Below are 15,678 nucleotides of genomic sequence, written 5' to 3' on the forward strand. Positions count from 1 at the left end.
CAGCTATATATATATATACATAATCTCTTCAATTTCAGTTATAATCTCTTACCTATTGTCAGTTGAAAGACCAGCTGTAGCTATTAGAGAGGAGGAACTAATGAAGACAAAATCGTTGGCTGTTTTGTTATGACACTGCCAAGTCTGTAATGGTTATAGACAACAAATATTAATGCTATTAACAATTTTATAACCAGATAGATGCATTAATCAAAAAGTGGTCACATAATTTGTGGCTTACTTTGTGTCTTTTTTCATCCTGAACTTTAGAAAAGTTTCAGGGATAATACAGAGAAGTCTCACACACCCTTTACTCAGATTCACCTATTTTTAACATTTGCCACATTTGCTTTGCCTCTCCTTCATTATATACTTACACATACACACACAACTTTTCCTGAACCATTTAAATAAGCTGCCTACATCATGGCCCTTTAGGACTTCCTTTTTGCTGTTGTTCAACCAAAAGTTCAAAGAGAAACAAAAGGAGGTTGAATTGTAAATAATTCCCTTGGAATAGTTGTGAAAATTTTTGTCTTAGAAGACAGAAACTAAAATTTTTAGATTCTCAGGCAAAATTATTCATTTTCAGAAATATTTCAACTTTTAAATAATTTTTCATATATTTGAATAAAAACATATTACCAATAGTCAACAAAATTTAAAAATTTATACTTTTCAGTATTTCATCAAATAATAATATGAGTTAGTTATAAAGCTTTTCAAGTTTGTTCAGATGTTTCTCTTCAATAAAAAATGAGTTTTTAAAGATGTCAAAATCATCAAATGAAGATTTTTCCTCTGAGTCACTTCCCCAGTCCCCCCGCCCCCAACCTAATCACCCCCACTGGAGCCGGGCTAGATAATACGTCCTTAAAACAAACAAAATCTACTTCAATCTCCCAAAGTCAGTAAAATACATTTTAATCCAATTATCTCCTTATAAATTAAAAAAGGGACAGTCTCTTTGGGAAGATAAATTTGTATATTTCAAGCTGTTTGCTTAATAAAAAATATTAAGCAACCCCATTAACCCTGCCTTGCTTGCTTTCACTTATATTAGTACTATATTCCAGCATTTAACTTTGGGTGAATTACCAGAATCTTAACCCAAATTCTTTATTTTATCTTGATAGATATTGCTTAGTCCTATAAAGGGCTTTACTAAATAATGTGTTATATATAAATTCAGAGCTCTGCAAAGCTGTAGAAGGTTCATTAAGCCTGTGTAGTTCTGAATAGAGGTGTATCAATTTTTTTAAAAGAGATGAGCAAGAAAATAATAGTATTAGCTATAGAATATGCTTTCTACTTTGTTTGTTCATGAGGGATAACTGCAAAATGCAACCAGATGAACTGGTCTGTTGATTATTCTTTTTAGGTATAATACCCACTGCAGCTTAGTGAGGCTGGAAAAGGGCCTAAGTAGCCCACAGATTGCATGGGTCTCTGGAGATACCATGTTGGTTCTAAACAGCTTAATTTTACAAGTTACCAGAAATTTTTATACTTCACAGAGTAATTTTCACATAATACAAGGACAGGAGCTTATAGTAAACTGATTGAACATATAAGACTAGATGGATTTTATTTTTGGGCTTTACTATTTCTTGCCTCCAATATGTATTCTTGGTGTCTTTAAAATAAAAAATCATAAAATTTTAAAGTTAGGAATTCTTGGCTTACCAGGTATGGCTTAGGCATGCTTCCAGTAACTGGACAACATTTCCAGTTTGTTTGATACAAACTTAAATATCCATCAGCATCAACTATTCCAAACTTAGAGAAAAAACATTTAATAGTTTAATACAAATATAAAAGCATATATTTACCCTTACCCTAACTTTGAATCCCATATTTTGATTCTTAAACATTTGATTAATAAATTATTTGACTTTTAACTTCACTTACACATCTAGAAAAAACCTAGCTACTGCTTAAAAAAGTTGAAGGGTAGATATAAAGAAAGGAAACATCAAACATCCATTTTATTATACTAACGAACAGCATGGTCTGTACATTTTCTCTAAGTACTACAAAAGTAGGATACTTGATTTATACTTAAGCTATGTGACAAAGTTTTAGAATATATAAGATAGAACATTGTTCATTTTGAAAAAGACAAAATGAGAACTACCAGAAATATACAACAAGAAAAACATGTAAACAACAGTAGAGAGTAAAATGAAACAAAGATTATCATAGTAAAAGAGTTACACTATGGGAACTTGGGCAAGTTGATAGGGAAAATGTCAAAAACTCCAGTAAGGGATTATATAATACAGATCTTAAAGGATGAGTATAAATGCTAACAATTTTTTTCTTTAGATTATAAAAATAATGCATATATATATAAAGTATGTACAATCAAATAAACATCTAATTTGGATTCATGCTCTCTCCCATTTCCAGATCTAACAATAATTAACAATTTGATGGGTTGGATTTTTTTCTATGAATATTCAAACATTCACACATACAGAATTTTTTTAAAAATTAGAATCGTAATAAAAACAGTTCCACAATTACATTTTTTACCTATAGCCATCTTTCCACATTAGTACATATAAATCTACTACATTTATGTACTGTATAGTATTATACTATATAGTTCTATTATAACTTTTTGATATTTCTCCCTTATAGACAGTTTCCAACTTTCCCTACTATAAAAAGTGCTACTTTGAACATTCTTATATATATACCTTTGAGTATTTATGCAGGATACATATCTAGGAATGGCAAAGTATTGTCAAAGGCATCATTTAAAACTGTTAGGTGCAGATAAAATTAGATCCTAAGAGGTAATATTAATTTATACACCCACTTTTCTTACACATTAGTCAACACCCAACTTTACTAAAATTTTAAAAATTTGTCAATTTACAGAAGAAAGGCTGATTTTAATTGCCTTCCTTCAATTATTAGTAAGGGTCATTGGCCATGTATAACTTAATTAATGCATAATTGATTGTTCAGGTCTTTTGTGTACTTCTCTAAGTTGTCTTAAAAAATTTCATTGATAGGACTAATATTAGGAATATTAACCAACCGTTTACTATATTTGTTACAGATATTTTTCCAGAGTCTATCCTTTTTGTGATTTATCCTGTTTTTTGGAGTAGATCTAGGTATGTTTTCCAGAAAGGGTATATGGAATGTGTTAAGTCCCTACATATGTACATCAACTCATAGTTCTTCTTCCTTGCCCATCAGAATTCTGTAAATATTGTTTTACTGCCTATTTATAACCTCTTTTTAAAAGTGAGTCAATGCCATTAATTTTGGAGGGGTTGGTGGCAAGGTTTAAGTAACCATTGTTACCTCTACTCTGTCCTCAAAGCTCTCTTGATCTTTGGATTAAAAATAAAACAAAAATTAAATAATCAGGATGTGTCTAGGCATGCATGTGTTGTTTCTCAATACTTCTTGGTATTTGATGAGCCCTTCCTTTTCTAAAATTCTATTTTTTTTCTTTGCTTTGGGAAAATCTTTATTATTCCTTGAATAGAATGTTTCTCTTCCATCATTTTTGTCTTCTTCTGTAATACCTTTTAAGTGTTTTTTATAAATTTTGCTCAATCTAGTTTTTTATTTTTGGTTTATTTATCATGGGATAATTTCCTAATTTGTACTTCTCAATCACAAACTTGATTTTCAACTATTCCCATTCTGCTATTCAGCCCTTGCAAAGTAGTTGCCTAATAACCTAATTTTGGAGAATCATACATTTTTAATTTTCAAGATTTCTTTTCTTCTACTCACTTTGTTTTATAGCAGATTGTTCTTGTTTTGTCTTGTAATATATTCCTGGATCTGAGAAATTCTTCCACACAGGTCATTTATTTTGCCTAATGCCCTTTATAGGCTCTTAGTTTTTTGTTTTTTTTTTCAATGTTCAATGACTTTGGCAGCCCATTTTTATTTGTAATTGACAAACTGGTCAGCATTACTGTCATATTGTTATATGGGTCATCTGTTTCAATTACTCTCCTAGGCTTCCATACTAAAAAAGGTAATATGCTTAGGTGTTGTGGTATTTTGTCCCATCATGGCTAAGGTGAATCAACCGTAAGTTGACTGTCTGTCGAAGATATTTGGGCAGGTAATGAAGAATAATTTGTTGTGCCTTAAACTGGCCTATGTGGAAGGTTATAATGAGTGTTCAATCTGTAAGATAATTCATATTGTAGAAGGTCTTAAATGCAATGCTAAAGAGTTTGGGCTTCTAGGTAAGTATAAGAGGTGCCTTGAAGTTTTTAAAAATAATATGATCTTACATATAGTACATTTATATAACTATATTATTTGTTATATAACTTTGTTGGCAACATGAAGGATACATTAGAGAAATAAGGGTTGAGATACAGAATTAGTTTGGAACAATATAATATTTTCAACCAAAGTGGAAAAAGCGTGAGCACATAATGGATATTGATGGGTTATACAACTAAAAGCATAGTAGAATTCTAAAGGCTTCCAGATTAAATCCCCTTAATATCCCATGAAAGAGCAAAGAATGTTGCTAACTGGTATTAAGAAATTATGTGCTCTCAAAATTTTGTTTCATAATTACATAAAAATATTATCATTGACTTGTGAAATTGCAATAAAACCATGTGATAAATGCAGTAGGCAGAAAGGCTGCAGCTCAGCATGATACAAGCAACATATGAGAAAGGTTGAAGGTTTGCAGGTAGAAGGAAAAGGAAAGGCAAGATGTATCATTACTTAGGGTCTGTGTGAGTGTTTTTGATGAACCACGGCCCTGAAGACAAAGAGCAGGCTGATTTCCCCTTTAATAGTTTTTCTAAGTGCTAGTGAACTTCCAGGCAAGACTGTGGCATAGGTAAACATGGTACTTGCATCCTCCCACAACCACATCAAAATTACAACAAAAGCTCTGGCTGGGTAGCTCAGTTGGTTAGAGCATTGTCCCCATTGCTAAGGTTGCAGGTTTGATCCCCAGTCAGGGCACATACAAGAAGCAAGCAATGAATACATAAATAAGTGGAACAACAAATTGATGTTTCTCTCTCTCAAGAAAAAAAAAATTACAACTAAGCAATATAACCATCATTCGGAACCACCTGAAATCTAGCTGAATGAAAGTTCTAAAACAAAGGATACAGAGAAAACCACATTAAGATGCATAGAAGGGGTGGAGACATGGACTGATCTGGTCCCACACCCATGTGTGACTGATAAAATTCTAGAGGGGTATCTCGGCTCAGAGGTCCCCCTTGAGGATTGAGGGATCCAAGGTCCATCCCAGAGTTTCTGTGCCAAGAAGAGAAGTCCACGTAAATTCTGGCTGTAGATACCAGTGGAGATCGTGACTCAATGAGACTGAGGGCTGCCGGAGTCCCAGGTGTTTCTCTTAAAGAGCAAGTGCACAGACTTACACTCAAGGGGTAAACTCAGCAAGCACCAGAGCCCCACTGAAGTAAGTGCTGCTCCATGGTGTGGGCCCTGCTAAGCTAATAGTCCATAGTGGTAGAAGCCAGTTCTTGCAGCCATTTGCCTTGGGGGTAACTACCTCCCATTGATATGCCAACAGCAATTAAAGATCTATAATAGGAGGGTATACACAGCCCACCCAGGGTGGCACTCCTGAAGTGCCCAGCTCAGGTGAACAGGAAGGCTGTGCTACTGGATCCTAGAGGACACCTACTATATTGGACCACTCTACTGAGCCCTGTACACAGAGCAGCTCTACCTAATACACAGAAATAGACACAGGGAGGCTGCCAAAATGAGGGGACAAATAATGTCCCAAATGAAAGAGCAGAACAAAACTCCAGAAAAAGAAGTAAACAAAGCAGAGACAAGCAATCTGGTAGACTCGGAGTGCAACACACTGATTATAAGAATTCTCAATGAACTTAGGGAAGAGTAGATAAACAGAGAGAAACTTCAACAGCAAAACAAATAACATGGAAACCATAAAAAGAAACCAGTCAGAAATGAGGATACAAGAATCTGAACAAGGGATAATTTACAGGGAATCAACAGCAGAATGATAAAGCCGAAAATCAAGTTAGTGATTTGGAATATAGGGAAGCAAAGACAGAACAACAAAAAGAAATAAGAACTAACCCCGCACTCCCCCAACAAAAAAAATGGGACAGGGTAAGTAACCTCTGGGACAACTTCAAGTGTACCAACTTATATCATTAGGGCACCAGAAGAATAATTAAGAGAACAAGATATTAAAAACCTATTTGAAAAAAGAATGACAGAAAATTTCCCTAACCTGGTGAAGGGAATACGTACAAGTACAGAAAGTGCAGAGTCCCAAACAAGATGAATCCCAAAGAGGCTCACACCAAGACACATCATAATTAAAATGCAAAAATGTTAAAGACAAACAGAATCTTAAAAGCAGTGAGAGAAAACGAGTTACTTATCTACAAGAGAGTTCCCATAAGACTGTCAGCTGATTTCTTAATAGAATCTTTGCAGGCCAGAAGAGACTGGCAATAAATATGCAAAATGACGAAAAGCAAGGACCTACAACCAAGATTATTCTATCCAGCAAAACTATCATTTAGAATTGAAGGACAGATAAAGAGCTTCCCAGACAAGAAAAAGCAAAAGGAGTTCGCCACCAAGTCAGTATTTTGCGTAATGTTAAGGGTCTTCTTTAAGAGAAGAAGAAGAAAAATAGAAAAGACAAAAAATGTGAATAAAACGGCAATAAATACATATCTATCAACAACTGATAGATATAAATATCTATCAACAACAACAAAATAAATGATCAAGCAGAACAGAAACAGACTCATAGATACAGAGAACATTTTGATGGTTGCCAGATGGGTGGGGGTATTGGAGGGATGGATGAAAAAGGCAAAGGAACTAAGAAGTACAAATTCATTGTTACAGAATTGTCATAGGATATAGAGTACAGGGAACAGTCAATAATATCCTAATATCTATGTTTGTATCAGATGGGTATGAGATTTATCAGGATTATCACTCAGGAAGTTATATAATGTCTAATCACTGGGGTGTACACCTGAAACTAATATAATATTGTGTGTCAACTGTAATTGAAAAATAAAAAATGATTTTAAAAATAAACCCTGGCTGGTGTGGCTCAGTGGATTGAGTGCTGGCCTGTGAACCAAAGGGTTGCCAGTTCGATTCCCAGTCAGGGCACATGCCTGGGTTGTGGGCCAGGTCCCCAATAGGGGGCATGCTAGAGGCAATGACACATTTAAGTTTCTCTCCCTCTCTTTCTTTTTTCCTTTCCCTCTCTCTAAAAATAAAAAAAATAAAATATTAAAAAAATAAAAATAAAGTGCTAGTGTGATATCAGGTGCAGAGAGAAGCAGTTGAGGAAAGTGATCATGGGAAGTGAAAACATTAAGATATGTTCTAGAGCAGGGTCGGCAAACTTCTTTAAAAACCACATAGTAAATATTTGAGGCTTGCCAACTATAAAGTTCTCTTGAACTGTGTTGTTACAGTGGAAAAGTAATCATGGAAAGCAAATAATGAAAGGAGTAGCTGTGTTCCAATAAAACTTTATTTACAAAAAGGTGGCCCTGTTCTGGAGCAGTGCTTCTCAAAACTTTAATGTATGGTTAAAATGCAGATGGTGATTCATAGTCTGAAACAGAGTCAATAACTGCATTTCTAAGAAGCTCAGAGATGTTCCTTGCTACCAGGTACTTGACCACACTTTGAGTAGGTTCCAGCAGAGAAACAAAGTGTTTAATCGAAAATGTTTAATATAATATAAGGTGGTCCTATCATTATCGGGTCCTAAAGTATCATTTAAGTGATTTTTAACAGACATATATACAACATTTTTCCAGAAAGAACCAAATGAATTTAAGTGTTCTTGGAGAGAGTTAAAAAAAAATTCATATAGATTAATGCTTTACCATTAGCTCATTGTTGTCTTCAGAAACCCAAACCTGTCCTATATATAAACCTCCAACACAATCAAACCATTTTCCCATTTGCATTTTTATATACTACCTTATTTCCCTGGTAGTTAAATCTCATTCTTGTAACTCTTGAATTGCCACCAGATCGAAAGCAGGTTATCTGTTGAGAATGGCCCCATTCAAACATTCTGACACTTCCATCTTGAGCTCCTGTCAGATCTGCATTATAAGAGGGCAAAAATTACAAAAGTATTTCATGAATCTTTGGAAAAATTATTTTTTAATCCAATGTGAAAATCTTTATAAAATAAATGCCTAAGAAATGAATCATAGTTAATGTACATGAATTTACCTTTGTATGAAATTTCACTTGAACACTCTTGATCTTAAAACATAGTTATATGATGTTCTTTTATGTGATTGAGAAGATATGTTCACACAAACCAGAAGTAATTAAATCAGACCTCTATATATTTTATTTTAAAATTATCACACTAAAGTTTTAATAGCTTTTAATAAATAGATTTTATAATAACCACTTAAATTCTTAGGATTACTAAAGAGTTAATTCTTATCAGTCATACTATTAATAATTTAAATTTACACCTTTTTTTCTAAGGGAAAAAACACTGTAGAAGGCCTTGAATGTCATGATTAAAAATATTTCTAATAGTTATTCTGATTGACTTGATATCTCAAATATGTTATTTGTGTCATTGAAAAATATGAACAAGCTAAATCATTACTAATTCTTCACTTCACCATTTATGAATTGTATGATACTAGGAAACTTACTTTAATCTCCCTGAGCCTATTTCCTTCCTGTATCAGGAGAATAATACCTTAGAAGTTAATTTATGTTAAGTATAATTATCAGTATTAATAAAATATAGAGGTCATGAGAAATTTTATTGATGTATATAGAGATCTAGCACATTGCTAGGCATATATGACTCAAGATTCCTTATTTCTTACCAAGTATTTAAAAGAAATGGACTTCAATTGTTTTGTTTGGTTTTTACTTTTTAAAAAATTGTTGTTCAAGTACAGTTGTCTCCATCCCCCCTCCCCTGACCTACCCTCCCCCACTTCCCCCTTAATCCTACCCCCTTTGACGTTGTCCATGGGTCCTTCTTTATACGTTTATCTTGACGACCCTTCCCCTTCTTTCCCGTTATCCCCCTTCCCTCTCCCCTCTGGTTACTGCCAGTATGTTCTTTAGTCAATGTCTCTGGTTACATTTTGCTTGCTTATTTGTTTTGTTGATTAGGTTCCACTTATAGGTGAGATCATATGGTATTTATCTTTCACCACCTGGCTTATTTCACTTAGCATAATACTCCCCAGTTCCATTCATGCTGTTACGAAGAGCACTAGCTCTTTCTTTCTTTCTGCTGCGTAGTATTCCATTGTGTATATGTACCATAGTTTTTTGATCACTCATTTACTGAAATGTTTTGACACTGGTGGGTAGAATTCTTGAGACTGGGATGTTAGCCCTAAGCTAGTCTAGCAGCATTTATCCAAAAAATTAAACTGGGCTAGTTGTGTTTAAAAACCACTCAAATTTCTCTAATATTATTTTTGGCTTTATTTATTTGAGAAAAATCCCTTATTATTAGAATCTGACATATAAAATGAAATAGTCTCTTAAAGCCTTCGTAACCTAAGATTTTAAAGAACAAGACAGAAGCTCCTATAACCAGTCTGTCTGAGCAAATATCCCTCATTAGCAACTGAAGAGTATCATATCAAAGTGGTAAGAAATGAGTTAATTACAAAAATAAAAACCTTAATAAGTTCGTAAGCTTAAAAAGAAAGTCCTTTTAAGATCATCATTTCTACTTTAAACCAACCCATTTGCCTAACTTCTAAAATTTTCCCTAGAGTAGAAGTAAAAAAATAGTGACTTCTAGTAACTAAGACATTTAAAAATCTACTCCAAAGGAAGAAAACTATTATGAAGTAACTGAAATTCAGAGTAAAATTTTAAAGAATCCTCTTATTTCCACATAAAAAATGTTTATTGCTGAACTAAATCACTATCTGTGGGACTTGATCATGATATGAAAAGATATACTGAAATAAAATTCAGTGATTAATTGGCTTTTAATTTTTTAAGTCTCTTATCTGCCAGTTACAGTATTTCTCTGAAGAAAGTATTTATGCCAAGACAGAAGCGATCTGATGTTACTTAATGACTCTGAAAATATGTCCATTAATTGCCTTTGAAACTAGAGGACTCTTCAAATTTATGGAATTGAGATAGAGAATATTTCCTATAAACTCATCACCTGTCAGGACACACGATATGGGGATGAGAAAAAATGAAGTCCTTTCAACATCTAAGGACATTTCCAAACCTTACTGCATACAGTAGAGTCAAGATAGATTTATAAGCCATGCCAAATGTTTCTTGCTGTGGGAGTAACATTATTTAAGCTTTGTATATAAAACACATTTGACTCCTTTTTCTCTATGCTTCATGACTGATTCTTAGTTTTCACTTCCCATTAGACTTGTGGACTCAACACATACTTCTAGTGTTGAATAAATTCAAAGTAGTAAAAACAGGCTAATTTTTTAAATATTTTATTTCTCTAGTATAAATAACAGAAATTACTCTCTTCATTTTAAATATATGGTTCTCTTGAACCCTTTTATTGGACACTGGTATATAATTTTGATAATAGATGCTTATGATAATTAAGTTGAAAAGAACATTGGTTTTGTTAATTATATTGTATTAGAATATCTCTCAAAAAAAGTAGTAAAATTTTTATAGGTTATTAAGTTGGAGGGACATGAATACCTCTTAATGAACATGTTCTACTTTTGTTACTATATGGTAGGACAACTTAAACATTATTGTAAAAAACTTGGACTACTCACATGCCAATAGGAATACTGATTCTAACCCACTAGTTAATTTTTAAATTCTCTATTATTTTTTCTCTGCTTCAATACTTCCAATAAATTCCCCATTAATTAAGTTCTTTGTTAAAGGAAGAAAAACTTTTGAGATTCCTAGAAAGATTAACTCAAAATAAATATACGCTGCCTTAGAAGAACTTAACTGGTTATCTCCTATACTTACTATTAGTGTGCCTGATAAAAGGCAAATTCACATAATTATAATAAAATACAAAAACTGCTTATGATGAAGTAATAAATGACCAAAATATGGATCTGGTTTATTTAATAAAAGATGGAAGTGATTCCATTAAAAAAATGATCAACCACAGCTTAACATTGTGTAGAGTCCAGTAATGGCAAAAATAAAATGTGGTAACTTAAAAATATGTAGTCAAAATGCTAACAAGGTACTGTATTATGTTAGGCTTCTCTATTAATTCAGGGAAATTTTCTTTTTTAATCCAGTTTTGAAATGAAGATCTTATTTGCTAGCAAACACTCCCTACAAAAAAGTAAAGTAAATGTTGACTATCTTTTGATTTAAACTAAAGGCTTCCTTTAAATTCCTTAGAATAATGGCTAATAATTATCAACTTACAGTAAGGAAGAGTGGGATGAGAAGTCATTCTTCTGACATTATTAATGGCTTTCTTAATCATCTGTTAACAAAGAATATGACTCTTAGTTGCAACAGTAGTATTAAAAATTTTACTTGTGACAGGAAATTCAAATAACATTTATTTATTTATCCATATGTGATTCCATAATTTCCATTCTGAGTGGTAAAAACACTAAACATGGTAAGAGAAATTAACTTTAACAGCTCAGCTCTTACACATAAATGTACATACATTTTCTGCATCACTGACTAGGCTCTATGAACAAATTCACCTTGAGTGTTTAGTCTTACCTTTCTTGCCAATTCTTTTCTGATCCCATTAAATTTATTGGAATAATCCTGAACAGTATAAGGGAATAAAGACAGGCAGAAGCATGTGAAAAAAAAAAGAGGTAAACAGAAAATTGTATAAATTTTTAATTGATAGTTTGGAACTGTTTATTTACCCATTTGTAAATCATGTTTTGAATGATTTACAAAGCCTGCCACATAAAAGTGAAATATGAATGTGAAAATAAAAAGAAAATTTTAATTTATACAGTACCATAACTACAGTTATATTTTACCCTGTTTGTAGCATTACTTTCATGTACACTTGTTGCTGTTTTTGTTTTTTCATTTTAAATTGTTCAAATAGCCTAAAGTAGTAAGGAAAGTGGGCATTTGATAGGGAGGGAAGAGATTATCCAGTGGAACTGCTGAGGGATAAAAACACTGAAAGATATAGAGATGTAGATAATATGCCAATGAGGCAGAAGTTGGTTATAACAAGTGTTCTTCTTTGTTAGTATTCACTGTTCAATAAGGGGATTAAAAAACTATTTTATCAATTCTCCACATAAAATGAAAACCTGCTGAATGTTATTTTTGTTTAGTAAATTTCATGTTTAAATCTTATCTGCCTTTTAATTAGAGAAATGTCTAAAGATTTCTGTTGTTCCCTTTACCTTTTTTCTAACTGATATTTTCTGACTAAAGCATCAAAGAAAATGATGAGTATAAAAAATACACAAACACAACTTTACAAAAGTTTCTGAAAGCAGATATAAAACATTATAAGGGAAAAAAGTTATTAATTATTTTAGAAGATCCATATAAAAAAAAACATATTGTCTTTTTGAGTACAGAGTGAGGAAATAAAAATACTTAAGTTTACAAATCACAATGTCTCCAACTAAACATATGTCCTTTAGATAGAAAGAAAATTCAGTTCCAAGAGGAATGACAATGGTTATTTCTGTATTATAATGCTTTGGAGTATAAAATATTTTTGAGCACCTACTATACACTAAATGCCATTTTAGTTAGAGATCATTAGTGTATTTGGCAGGCATAAAGTAGCCTCTCAAAGAGCTTACATTCCAAAGGGTATAAAAAAAGGTACCCAGAAAACAGCTAATTTCAAAATTGACAAAAGCTACAAAGATGATAAAATAAAATGACATAAGGTTACTGTGGGTAGAGTAGGGAAGGGCAGATGCCTTCACTAGGTAAGCAAGGGAAATCTATTGGAATATGAGTTAAGATTTGAATGGTAAAACAGAAAATGAGTATTTTAAGCAGAATGCAAGGCATCATTCTGACATGGCGATGAGCTTGATTTGTTCCAGTGACAGAAAAAAGTCCACTGCAACTAGGGCAAAAAGAATCATGTGTGCAGTGAAGGGAAATAAGGCTGCCAGAGGCAAATCACATAGGGCCTTAGAGGCCGTGTTAATAAGGACTTGTTTTTTTCAAGCTGTATTGAGAAATCTGAAAATGTTAAGTAGGCGAGTGACGATCTAAATGATGCTTTGGAAAACAGCAACTCTGGTTGCTGTGTACAGAACAGAGGAAGCAAGTGTAGAAGCAGAAAGATCAGCAAAGCTGTTATAAGAAGAACTGTATTGTAGTCTCTGAAACTGAAGGTGGGAAAAAAAAGTCTATTATTTCTTTTCATATATTTTATATATTATCTCTAAGTTTCCCTGTAAAAGATAATAATATCAGTAAGTTTTATAAATGAATTTTAATATATCTGTCATCTGAAAAAAAAAACAAACTATTAACGACCAAGTCACTTATTTGAATAATTATTAGATGGAGTTTCAAATTCTTCAAGTACTCTAGTCAGTGTGGCTCAGTTGGTTGGAGCATCATCCTGTAGACCAAAAGATCATGGGTTCAATTCCTGATCAGGGCATATACCTAGGTTGCAGGTTTGATACCCAGTCAGGGCACATGCAAAAAGACAGCTGATCCATGTTTCTCTCTTACATTGATGTTTCACTCTTTCTCTCTCAAAGCAATAAAAACTGTCCTCAGGTGAGTATAAAAATAATTTTTCTTTTAATTTTAAAAATGCTACTATCTGAAATCAGTGAGCTAAGGAGAATGGAGGGCTCTAATACAAGCTCTATCACAAATTTGAGACAGTGATCCGAATTAAATCATTTGACATTTGTGGATCTCAAGCTTTACCTGAGGAATAAGTAGGAGTAATTGTAACAGCTGTAATAGACATCTCAAAGAATTAGGTGATATGAGTAATAAAGGAACTCCATTCAGAATAAAGTATTATTAGATGTTATGGAAGATGATTAAGCCTATATTTAAATAACTACCCTTACTAATTAGAGAATTTTTTTTTTTTTTGGCCAAAGGAACTGAAAAACAAAAACAAAAACTCTACCACCTAGAAAGCACTAAGAGAATTAAGGTGTTGGGTTTCTTCAATTCTATGTATCAATTTCTATACCCTAACTATCAATAAAGGAATTTCATGGAGGTTTTACCTGGATCACATCTTTGGTAACCAGGGCTCAAGAAGATCTTTCATTACTACAGAAAAATTCCATTTCAGCTCATCTGCATTTTATACTTTGCTTAAATTTAACACAATTATATTGTTTTCATTTGTAAAAAAAAGAATACTGTATTTGTCTTAGCATTCAAAAAAGGCATAGTTAATATGGACATAGTTGTTAGTTACTATCTATTAAAAGTATTATCTAGATTAGGGTTTAGCAAACTTTTTTATAAAGGACTAGATAATAAATATTTTGGGCTGTATGGGAATATGGTATCTTTCTCAGATACTTAATTCTGCTATTGTAGCATGAAAGCATTCATAGGCAAAATATGAACTAATGATTATGGCTGTATTCCAATATAACTATATTTATAGGTACTAAAATTTGAATTTCATATAATTTTCATGTGTCATGAAATACCATTTTTCTTTTGATTTTTTTTTCAACGACTGAAAAATGTAAACACTATTCTTGGTATGTTATCTACACAAAAACAGGTGGTGAGTAGAATTTAACCCATAGGCCGCAGGTTGCTGATTAGATAAGTCCCAAATAATTTTTACAGCTCTTTTGCCTTTTAAGTTATTTATTTAAAATATTTTTTATCTTTTAAAAATGAGAACATATTACTGTTCATAATTAAAATTTACAATTTGTAGCAAGTATGGCTTACAAAAAAGTTAAAAATTTTTAGATCACATTGATTAAAACATCCTTTATCTATTAAGCTAGAGGGAAAAATAGGATATTTATATGCAAATATTTTTAGCTTTACATACCACAGAAGCTCCTCTGCCAGTCTGTGTACTACCAAGCCACGGCATGTTGATTGGAGTGCCAGGACTGCTATGTGTATATGGGGTTGTACCTTGCACAGCGGTTAAATCATCACGAGCATGTATAACCAGGAAATCATCTGACCTACAAAGGGATGTCAATCAGAATGAAAAAACCATTTTTTTCCTTCTATTATACCTGAAAGCTCTAACATATGACTTTGTTTTCCTTTAATATTAATTGTTTTTTGCCCTGGCCAGTGGCTCAGTTGGTTGGAGCATTGTCACTGTGGACCAAAAGTTCATGGGTCCCATTCCTGGTCAGGGCACATACCCAGGTAGCAGGTTTGATCCCCAGTTGGGGATGTCAGAGATGGTGGCCAATCCATGTTTCTCTCTTGCATTGATGTTTCTCTTTCTCTCTCTCCCTTCCTTTCTCTCTAAAAGCAATAAAAAAAATGTCTTCGAGTGAGGATTAAAAAATAAATAAAACTGTTTTCAGCTCTTATCTCCAAACTCATAAACAATAATGTCATAGGTAAATAATTTCAGATTTCTTCACTTATTCTCTTTTAATTCCCAATTACCTTCTTTAGAGCTCCTAATACTCCCCTCTTTGCTCTTTAGCATCTCAGCTTCCACTTATTATCTAGAAGTACTCCTTTAGAAAGTCT

The 15,678-nt window shown here is 32.8% G+C and overlaps 1 protein-coding gene across 8 annotated transcripts in view; it reads right to left on the minus strand.

Annotated features, from left to right (window-relative positions):
* Positions 1-15,678, minus strand: part of DMXL1 (Dmx like 1) — a 152,681-nt gene that overhangs the window by 16,825 nt on the left and 120,178 nt on the right. For 4 of the 8 annotated variants that reach the window (XM_054589917.1, XM_054589921.1, XM_054589919.1 and 1 more), the window contains 6 exons: positions 15,008-15,149; positions 11,728-11,775; positions 11,416-11,476; positions 7,993-8,120; positions 1,687-1,779; positions 53-144 (listed from right to left, as the gene is read on the minus strand). In XM_054589917.1, coding sequence (XP_054445892.1) covers positions 53-144; positions 1,687-1,779; positions 7,993-8,120; positions 11,416-11,476; positions 11,728-11,775; positions 15,008-15,149 — 564 coding nt within the window. The remainder of the gene's footprint in view (positions 1-52; positions 145-1,686; positions 1,780-7,992; positions 8,121-11,415; positions 11,477-11,727; positions 11,776-15,007; positions 15,150-15,678) is intronic. The other 4 variants (XM_054589918.1, XM_054589922.1, XM_054589920.1 and 1 more) reach the window with 1 other exon arrangement.

Source organism: Pteronotus mesoamericanus, unplaced genomic scaffold, assembly GCF_021234165.1.
Source record: "Pteronotus mesoamericanus isolate MK-2021 breed Mesoamerican mustached bat unplaced genomic scaffold, CSHL_Meso_final scaffold_167, whole genome shotgun sequence".
In the NCBI taxonomy this organism is placed as follows: Eukaryota; Metazoa; Chordata; class Mammalia; order Chiroptera; family Mormoopidae; genus Pteronotus; species Pteronotus mesoamericanus.